Here is a 10,776-nt window from a genome sequence, read left to right as displayed (position 1 = left end):
CAAAAGAGAATTTGGCTGCGAAATACAAGCATCTCTATTTTTGACCTCGATCCAGATCCTAATCCAATCTCATAGATGCTGCCATGCAGGGCATTTTTGTTCGAAAATCAAATACGAAATTTTGATCGGGTCGGATTCGGATCAGTCCTACTATTCGGTTCGCCGTGGACGGGCGGCATGGAAAGAGGTGACGCGATCTCTCTGTGAAACAAAGAAGAGCCGAGACCGCCTTTGGTCCCTACTGTTCGCTGCTCGCTGCTCGCATGGCGATCTCTCGGATCCCCAAGAGTAAGCGGAGGCCCAGATCCCCCATTCTTCTCCTCGCGATCTCCGTCGTAGCCCTTGTTCTCTTCTTTGTCCTCTTCTCCTCCTCGATCCCCACCTCGGGGCTCTCCTTCTCCTCTCCCGGTGCTTCGGATGCGGCGGAGAGGGAGAGGACGAACGGGCTGGAGAGGAAGTACTTGTACTGGGGGAGTCGGATCGACTGCCCCGGGAAGCACTGCCACTCGTGCGCCGGCTTGGGACATCAGGAATCCAGCCTCAGATGCGCCCTCGAAGAGGCCCTCTTCCTTCAAAGGTGAAATCTTTGCTTTTTTGACTCTAAAAGTTAGATGGTGTTTCGGCATTGTTAAGGTAGTTAGTTCTTGTTGTTGATTTCGTTGCAAATATTGCTCTTCGTTTTTTCTTTTCTTTTTTTCTCTCTTTTTTTTGAGAAAAAATCTTTTTTGCTTTCTAAAACATTTTTTTCTTTTTATTGCTTATGTTTTCTTCTGCCATTTTTCTTTGTTACTCTATATTCTTGAGCTAATTCTGTTCTGTTTTTGTTTAATTACTTCAATTCATGAAGCAATTGTTTTTTATACCTTCAGGGAAAAAACGACCTTTTTGTCTCCCGTTGCAAATTTTTTCTTCCCGTTTACCTAAAAACTCGTGCTTGTTAAGTATTTTAAAATCTGTCCTTTTTTTTATTTCTATTGCTTAATCAAATTCAAGTTTTTGAGCTTTATATTGGAAGAACTCTTGCCAACTGTTGCAGTGTCATTTAACTGATCAGTGTACCTCAAATTACTTTGAAACTCATAACGTTAGATATTTTAGTGTCATTATCTGGTGCTGAAAACTTCTATACCTGATGATCTTTTTAAATTGGGAAATGGTATAAGGTAACGGTTTCCTTTTTTCCAGAGTTTTTGTGATGCCTTCAAGGATTTGCATTAACCCAACACATAATAAGAAGGGGATACTCCACCACTCTAGCAATGAAAGTTCAGAGGAAAGGTATTCTTAGTTAATTACCTGTACAAGCATGGATACTGGATAAAATCTGCTTTTTGGGTTCATTTGGGATCACCCAAGTTAGTAAACATTTTCTAGAAGATATGCTATCTGTTGATTTGGCTCCTGTAATCTTAAATACTACTTCCTTTTATAGTAATATCTCAACTGCTTCAATAAATTTCCTCTTGGTACCTTAATTGCAGTCACCATGATCATTCCTATTCTTTTCTAGTTATTAATCAGATGGAAGAACCTAATACTTTGTTTTTGGTGCAATCATCTCAAGGGTTATGTATATGTTTAATTTTATTTTTCTATTTAAGGTAATGTTGTGAATAAATTTGAAGCCAAGGACTACACCATTGGATAACCTGAACAAGCTTATAAACTCGTTGAGATCATCTCTGTAGAGTTTGAACTATAGTTTTATGGCTTTAGTCACTCGTTCATTGGTATACTACGAAATTGTAATGAAATCCAATCAAGCTGTCAGTGTTGAGTGCTGACATTTTTCTGTGTCTTTATGTTTGTTAGTTGGCCATGCAGAATATTAGTTTTTGGTCATTGGAGCCCACATTACTTGTTGGTCTTGTGATTTCAGTTGTCATTCTGTTTATTTCAGTTGTCATTCTGTTTATTTCAATTATCATAATTGAGATATTGAAACAAACTATTTCTTGTTCCTTTCCCTTGTTTCTCGTAATATTCTTTTCTCAACCTATTAGGCCTTGTTTCACTTCAGTTAATCATAAGATAATCTTGAACTAACCACCATATTCTATCCTGACATTGTTGGCTTTTACATATCCTACCATGTCATTGTCCCCTATGAATTTCTATTTATTATCACATTGAGTATCTTTGATGTCTGTTTTATACATAATGAAGCAAAAAAAAAAAAATTATATATTTCCAGATTTATTGATTCATTTTATAAATCCATCATCATCATTCATGTTACTTGTTAAAAATTCCATATGATATTCTTTTTTTTCCCCCACTCCAACTGTGATAATATCCATCAAGTTTTGTTGGATCTTTACTCCTTGTGTTATTAGGCCTTGTATGATCTTTGTACAGATGACCAAATATATTATTTCTTCTTTATACAAACTCACATCACTATTATCATCCATATTACAACTCTTCAGCTTTTCTTATTACGTTCTCTTTTTATACTATCCTTCCAAGTTGCCTGCCTACTCTTGTACACTTGAATTCATGCACTATGCTTTTCTGCGAATGTATCATTGTTGTAAATTTCTGTCTTGTGAAGCTTCATCTTAAGCTTGGTTCTCTCTAGCAATCAACAATTAGGAAAAACTTGAAAAGCATATCCTTAACTCATCATCTCTCTTTTTTCACTGGAGCATATCCATAGACCTTTTCTTTTTCTGTAATAATAGTTTAGAAATAACAAAAATATGACCACATTATTAATGTTTCAGTGTTACCGTTAATGTACTTTGCTCCTCCAAGTTTGACCACATTGCCATATAAATGTCCTCATCTATTTTCTATTCATCATGTTGCTTTGGACCCTCTTTGTTGTCTGGCATTCTAAATTATATGAGATACGGAGGCTTTCTATGATTATTTATATAGAGTTTAAGTGGCCAATTCATAGGTCAATTAACAATTTAGGAACCATCTCTCCCATCATTTACCTTTGTTTCTATTAGATTTCTTCATTTCTCTATCCCTCTATTCTTTTGCATAGTCGGTCTAGGATATTGAATACAATGATGCTATGTTATGATGTCAATGTCAATTGATTTTTAGTGGGACCTTAATATAATTTTCATGTTCACTGAAACTGCTTTACATATACTCCATTTTCATATAATTGTTTTTAGTTTCTTATCCTTTTAATCTTTTCTCCATGAATCTAGTTTCCTATTTAGCCTTGTCCACTTCTCATGATTGTACCAATTTGGATTTGCAAATAACAAGCACCATGATACATCTTACATATTTTAGAATGAGTTCATATATGACCAACATAAAGAGAAATTTCTGTCACTCAAAATTACAAATCTTCTCTCTGTACTTCTAGCTTAGCATTGAGGCAAATTTCAGTCCCATTAGATGGCATTTCATTGAGGATGAGCCTTGGTGCAACAATAAGGTTTCTTCACTGTGATTTGGTGGTCATAGGTTCAAAACACAGAAACTCTCTATATACAAGCGTAAGGCAGTGTATATCTGACCCTCCCTAGACTCTGTAATGGTAGGAGCCTCATGCATTGGGCTATTTTTTTAATCAGATAGCATCTCATCTCCCACAAATATATGTGAGGAAGCTTCTAACTGGATATTAGTAGTTAAGGATCTGTACGAGGAGACTATGTTTGTGGGTGCATCTCGTCGCCCACAAATATATGTGATGGCCTTAGGATGATAAGTGTAATTTTTAGTGATAGGGAGATGTAAAAAGACTGATAGGAAAACAAGACATAGTGTTATGGTTGTTTGCCAAAAACTTGTGCACAAACATATGTACACAAACCTAATCATTTTTCTTAAAGGGGATCAAGATATTAGACTTGTCATATGCTCATGAAAGCCATTTGTAATGTTTAATTTTAACATTCCTCAAATTTCTCAAGTAATCATAAAATATTGATTATGTGCCATGCATTGACCTTGGAAAAGGAGAGTGTAGAAATGCATTTTATTCTCGGTAGCCTCTAATCTATTGAGGTCTCATGTAGTTGTATGATATTCTCTAGAGCATTGACCCATCTTCATTGCACCTTTGAGGAGAGAGCTCTGTGGAAGGGAGTCTTATCTTAAAGCTCAAGTGGAAATAGTCAGTCTAGTTCAAGGAAAGAAGAGATTCTCCCTAGTCAAATTTTTGATGATCTTAGGCCATCTAAGAGAGAGCTAGAGAGTAGGGGAGAGAGAGACTGCTGGCAGTTCAGCACCCATCTTCTCAATTGTTTGAGTTGTGGAGGGAGAGAGAGAGAGAGAGACGTAATGCTAGCTTGGCTCATTGCTACCTTTGGACTTGTAGATGGCCGCCTGTTTCATAATTAGACTCAAAGTGAGGCCAAGATGACCAAAAGGGCATATTCTTGAGAGAGATAAGATACTGACATAGTGGCGCAGGGATGAGACTTAACGAGATTTGGAGAATCCTGCACAATTCTAAGTTCCATCACTTTATTTATGTCTTTTTCATTTGGTTTTTGGTTAATTCACGAGTGGGCTTAGAAGGCATGATGGAATAGCTTGTGGGTTTGATAGTTTGTTCAACAGTTCGAGCATGTCCACAGGATGAGAGAATGAGAAGAATTTGATCTTTGAGCAATAATGGGCAGCTTTTATTAGAGGTACCTGGTGCATGCATGAACAAAGGGTAGCTCTTTTAGGCCTTAATGAAGGTAGGGGGCATGTGCCCCCTCTAGGCCCCTAGCCTCCTTCCCTAGACCTAGAACACATAATGATTATCTCCATTTTGGTGTTAAGATGCAGCATGGGATGAAGGATTGGATCTATTATCACAACATTGTTATAACCCTTAACATTTTCTTGATGTCAACAGTCATGGCTTGAGTTTTTTTTAATCACTATTCCAAAATCTTAGTTCAACATCCAAGAAAGAAGACTTTGCTCTACAGCTGAATTTGTGTTGTTCCTAGATGTTGGTGACTATGTATGATGCAGCGGAATGATGGATTACTAGGTTTCAGGAAAGCGTTGTATTATAGATTTGTGTGTTTTAATGGTTTAAGTTGGGCCTTAGGCTCGGAAAAGCTTGGAGAATGAGGTACTCAACTTGAGTCCTACCCAAGTAGGTACATTATTTGTCTGGCTTGAGCCCAAATCAAGCAACAATCCATTTTTTCCATATTTTCAAAGCTAGATTGAGCACAAAAAAATTTGGACGTAGTTAGGCATAAGGGTCAAAATTTTGAGCTGTACCTTGTCTTTTGGGTTCAGGTGGCTTGGGCCAATACCAGCCCATTGATAACCATACTTGTAGGTACTCTAATGATTGCTGTCTTGAAATCTGTTTGTAGATAGATGTGGACCAAGGTTTTACATATTGGAGCATACTTGTCTGTACCAAGCATATTGTACTATATCAATAGGGGACCGATACGACATAGAGGCTTGATATGGTAGCATACTAACACATGCTATGGGTGATGTTTTGACTTAGCACCTTTACCATGTAGTGGTACATGAGCATACCATACCAGGCCTTATTGTACTGGTAAGGTGTCACATATGACTTGGTACCTAGATGTAAAATCTTGATTTGGAAAACGTACAGCTTTTGTTTTAGGAGCAAGAAGGTCTATATTGTTTAATTATGGGTCATTGTGGGTAAGAAGTGGAACTAAAGTTTACAGATTTTCTTATATAGGTGTTGAGAAGTGTTTGTTTCTAGATTAGATCCTGGTTTGTGGCAAATTAGTGATAGCATGACTGGTATCTTAGGATAAGCTGGAAGAGGGGAAGTGCAAGAATAGAGGAAGAAAAATCAAAATGGATAGGAGATGAGAAGTAGTCAAGCCAGACGTCAAAGACAACATTATGCTGAATCCAAATGTGCTTACATGATGGCTAGCCTTGCCTTACCTTTATATTTAGAAGGTTCAAACCATGGAATGCCGTACCGGCCCGTACCGGCCGGTACGGGCCGGTACCGGAACGGATAAAAAACCGGTATTTTCCGGTTTTTTATCCGAACCGGCCGGTACGGGTGCGTACCGGCCGGTTCGGGCCCGTACCGGCCGGTTCGGAGCCCGTACCGGCCGGTACCGGCCTCGTACCGGTGCGAACCGGTTTTTTTTTTTTTAGAACCACAGCGCCGCGCGCTGTGGTTTTTGAAACCACCGCGTACCGGCCGGTACAGGACCGGTACCAGCCGGTACGTACCGGACCGGACCGGTCCCGTACCGGTCCGGCCGGCCACCGGTACGCCGACCGGTACCGGTACGGCGGACCTTGGTTCAAACTGCTTATGACAAGGACTTGCAAAAAGTGTTATGTGTCAATCTCTTCTAGATCTAACTAAAGATGGAAAAACAGAGAGAAGGTCACAAATTATCTTCGTAAGTTAAACTTTATTAGCTAAATATTGCTCTAAAATCCTTGAAAGTGCTGTTTGGTCAGGTTTTACTTCAATGGGTTTATAAAAAATCTAAAATGAATGAGTTTAATGAAAATGCTTGTTTCATTACCTTCCATAAAACCGTTTTTGTAAAATCTTGTAAAATTTGGCAGGTTATAGAATTATTTTTCTGATAATAGATTTGAAGAAGTCTACAGAATGAAAAGGCCCTTAAGATTTTAATTTATCTTCATGTATGAATCAAAAACAATAGATAAGGACTTTTTGGATTTATTATTGGTCCACCTCTGATTTTGATTGAAGCTCATGTGAAGCCCCAGAGATCTTGTTGGGGAAGAGCTTGCATGAAGAATGAACCTAGTAGATTGGGTGAGACTCATTTGCAGGTTAAAGATTCTAATAGATCTTCAATTATCTCTGATATGACTCAAAAACAACAGATAAGACATTTTTGGATTTATTATTGACCCACCTTTGATTTTGATTGAAGCTTATGTGAAGCCCAAATGATCTTGTTTGAGAAGAACCTGCATGAAGAAGGAACCTTCTAGATCTAGTGGGGCTTATGTGCGAGTTATGAATCTCTCCCTTTGAGCCAAAAGGTGGTGGCTCCTTCTACTAGCTGATAGAGAACCTGAGGATGATCAAGTAATCGAAAATCTTATGGAAGTGAGGTCCTGGCCTTTCTAGTAATAGCAGATTGTCACCCTTGTGGAAGAAGATGACAGTGCCTGATGCAACTAGGGGAAATTCATGGTCAACTAGGGCCTATTACATGTTTAAGACAGTCGTGACTAATCGTAAAACAGTCTGTTGTTCTGTATGTGCTGCAAACATTACTCTTGTTTGTGGCTTACAGCAGTAAAGGTCTGCTGTTTCCTGTTCATGAGAAAGTAAGCCTTCTGTTATCTGATGAGGGAGAATATATTCACATAATTTAAATGCAAAAATTATGTAATGGCTGATAACCAACATATAACACAACCATATATAAAATTTTGTTGCATTCTGCTAGCAATATCTGTCTGTGATTATAATGTGCACAAAATTTGTGCATTCAACAAGGGACTCAAGAAATTGAAATTGACTTACAAGGTAGTCATAGTGTGTCCCTGTACTTGGTTGTATTGAGTTCACGATGCTGAGCTCGACCATCATGTCAGCAATTTCCCTATTGTTCTTCATACCAATCTCTCCTAATTATGGTTTAAGGCAATGTTTACTATAGTGTTACAATAATTGTTTTTCGGATTTCTTATGGCTCTGTTGTCCTATATCTATACAACACTGGATGTCTATCTTATAAATTTTTGTAGGATCCATCATGTAACATGAATAACAGCCATCATTTGAAATTGCATGGCTGATTATAATTATCTACTTAAACTCAGATCTCAATGTTATATATATCATTGTACATATGTACATATGTACATTAGGATATGCTCTACCTCTATAATAATATGATAGTAGCTGAACAACAGTTGTCCTATGTATGAAAGAACATGACTATTCTAAAAACATAGTTCTAGAAATTGGTTTTGTTGCTGATGATAGGAATTGTTTAAACTAAAAAACAATAAGTTGAGGTCAAAAGGAAGTGGTCTAGGTGGCCCTCGGTGGGTGATGGTATATGTCTCAATGCCCCAAGTGTTCAACTGTCAATGTTCTCATGAATCACCCCTGTATGTGCGTGCGCAAAGGCATGATTCACGAGCACATGGCTGAGTGCCATGGAACACATCCCCTGCTCAGTACCGCGTGCCATTGATGGTGAGCTAAATCGCTTCTGGGATCAAGAGGTATGTACATAAGCAATAGCAAGGTAGTGACTGGAGAAAAGGGAAAAAGAATAAAACAAAAGAAAATATGTTGCTCTAGACACCTACTAAAAAGCACTAAAAATACTCGCTTAATGGAAAAAAGGTGGAGTTGAATTCTCTTGAATTATGATATCATTCTCCCGTTGTACTATGTTGAGCCCTTTGGTGGGTAGAAATTGGACTACATGGTGCATCCGATGATTCACATGGTCCCACACGAAGCCATTATTTTTTGACGTCTCCAGTGAATTTGTTCTCTATAGTTGGACAAGAAAACATGATTGATATAGAAAAAATACCAAACTTGAACATCCTTTCCGATTGAAAATTGGGATAGGATGAGGAATCAGGAAAGGAATATTTACAATAGAGCAAATCTCTGTCCAATCAATGTTGCTGAATGCATGAAGCATACGGAATGACAAGGATAGGAAGAGATATTGGTAGTTTTGCTTGATCTAACATTCACAATAAATCGCACAGATGGTGTTCATAGCAGATTCATGGCACTGACATTGTTGAGACTGCTGTAGTGTAAGGTGTTCTATGATCTCTTAGCTGGAGCACTGTCTCTTCGTTAAAGTGATGGATTATCCATGCAAGTGTTTTGTGTTTGCTGTTGGAAGGAGTTCTTTGCCAGTTTGGATCTTTGGTACTTGTATGGAGTGTGGCAAGGGTACTTCTTGTTGGCATTGTTTTCTATGATTGAAATTTTTGGTTCCTAGGAATGACATTGGCCGTTAGGTAGGATGATGGATAACTCCTGTAGGGGATATTTGTAGTAGTGGGGTTGATATCTGAGGCACTTGGTGGGAAGGTGCAGTTTAGCACTTGATTTATAATTTTCACTATTAATTGAATCTTGAGCACATGTGTGCCTCAACCATGTTTCATACAAAAGTCACATCTAGTTCAAATGAAGCATAGAAATTGTTGTATTGAACAAGCAGTAAATGTCTGACTACAACACTATAAGAACTGTTTTATCTGAGAAGTATATGCTCTACGTGACTTTTTCTAGCCCTATGTTCAGTCTCTATGGAAATTTAACATACTTATTACATCATCTGGCATGTGACAGAAATATATTCCAGCTGGGATTTTGGTTTGCATTAACTCATTAAAAGGTAATTGAATTTATATATTTCGGTACTGCTAATTCTTAAGGGCCCATTGGATGGTGCGTTTGTATAAGTGGCTGGCTGCATCATTCGGGATTTCAAAATTTAATTAGGGTTTATCTAATGAAAGGGGCTATTTATATTTGTGTAGCTAACATTTTGATCTTAGGAATAGAAGGACTGCTTCTTCGTTATGGCTTCCTGGTGCTCTTCTTTCTCTTGTTATCTCATTCCTTGATTTTTTTCATGTCCGTTTGATGTAATTGTTGCACGCAATCATATTTTCTAGAATTGACGTTAATACCTTATATTTTACATTGTTTTTTACTCAAAAAACATACTTGTGGTGGGCTACCCTTTGAGTTTTTAACTCCTGTTGATTACATATAATGGCAAAAACTTTGCAGGACAGCAAATAAACCCTTATATCTCTTACAATTAGTGTTGTCATTTGAGATCTGGAGACCCTGACTCAACCTGAACTCATAGACTTAAGCGTTAGTCGTGAGTCTGAGCATAGATGCAGGAGTGATTTTTGGTTGGTTCTAAGTCTAATAAAACTATAGCCAGATCAGACCCATCTCGGGCTGATCATATAATATGACAGCTTATGGATTTGAGTTGGGTGAATATGGCCCCCCCAAGTCCAGCAGCTGACCCAACCTAAAAACTAGATAAAACATATATTTTACTTTTATACCCTTAAAATTTCTTCTAAAGTAGATTTATAATACCTAGAATTTGTTTTTGAAATTATTTGATGCTATTAAGATAATTGGGCCTACCAAATCCCTAATCCACTAGGTTCTTTTCTTCTAACTTGAGAAGCCAAGCACTACTTCCCTTTGTCTTGTACTGCCGATGCCCTGAAAACACTGGCCTTTTGCACTGTTCCGTTCTTGTATGCTATTTTACACTACAGTAACTAATTTGTGGGCTTGAGCTAGTAACTCAAATGAGAAATACACTAGCATCAAATATTTATGGTACTTAGTCAGAGCTTGGACTCGATATGCAACCTAACCAAACCTTCTGAATTCAGGTAGGGTATAAGTATTAAGTGCTCTTAGGTAGGTTGGGGTCTTGTTACAATATTGTCTGACCTGCAGACTTGATTGGTCTGCTTAATTCTTATCTACCTTGGACCTGACCTATTCTTGAATGGATAGGGTTTGGCTCAAAATTTAGGTCCAGAACACATAATGATTCTGAATCTGGATTGGAGGTACCTGGAGCCTAACCTAACTGACCTGGTAGTACCCTAATTACATTGGTTTGGAATCCTAGGAAACCCTAACGTAGCAATTGCAATGCTATGATTGGGAGAGGTAGCTCACTGAAATATTAAAGCTATACCGAAAGGTTATTGTGCATTATAATTTTACTTGCAAAAGGGCCTCCACTGATAAATATTATTATATCATGTTTGAACTTGTGTTTATGACATTATGACTGAAATTATACAGGA

The 10,776-nt window shown here is 37.9% G+C and overlaps 1 protein-coding gene across 3 annotated transcripts in view; it reads left to right on the top strand.

Moving 5' to 3' along the window:
* Positions 1–10,776, top strand: part of LOC103715825 — a 29,514-nt gene continuing 18,738 nt past the window's right edge. The window contains exons 1-2 of one of the 3 annotated variants that reach the window (XM_039119361.1): positions 1–577; positions 1,186–1,278. In XM_039119361.1, the coding sequence (XP_038975289.1) occupies positions 264–577; positions 1,186–1,278 (407 nt within the window). In that variant the 5' untranslated portion in view covers positions 1–263. The remainder of the gene's footprint in view (positions 578–1,185; positions 1,279–10,776) is intronic. The other 2 variants (XM_039119362.1, XM_039119363.1) reach the window with 2 other exon arrangements.

Source organism: Phoenix dactylifera, unplaced genomic scaffold (assembly GCF_009389715.1).
Source record: "Phoenix dactylifera cultivar Barhee BC4 unplaced genomic scaffold, palm_55x_up_171113_PBpolish2nd_filt_p 000537F, whole genome shotgun sequence".
Lineage (NCBI taxonomy): Eukaryota > Viridiplantae > Streptophyta > Magnoliopsida > Arecales > Arecaceae > Phoenix > Phoenix dactylifera.
This window is presented reverse-complemented; position numbering and strand designations above follow the sequence as displayed.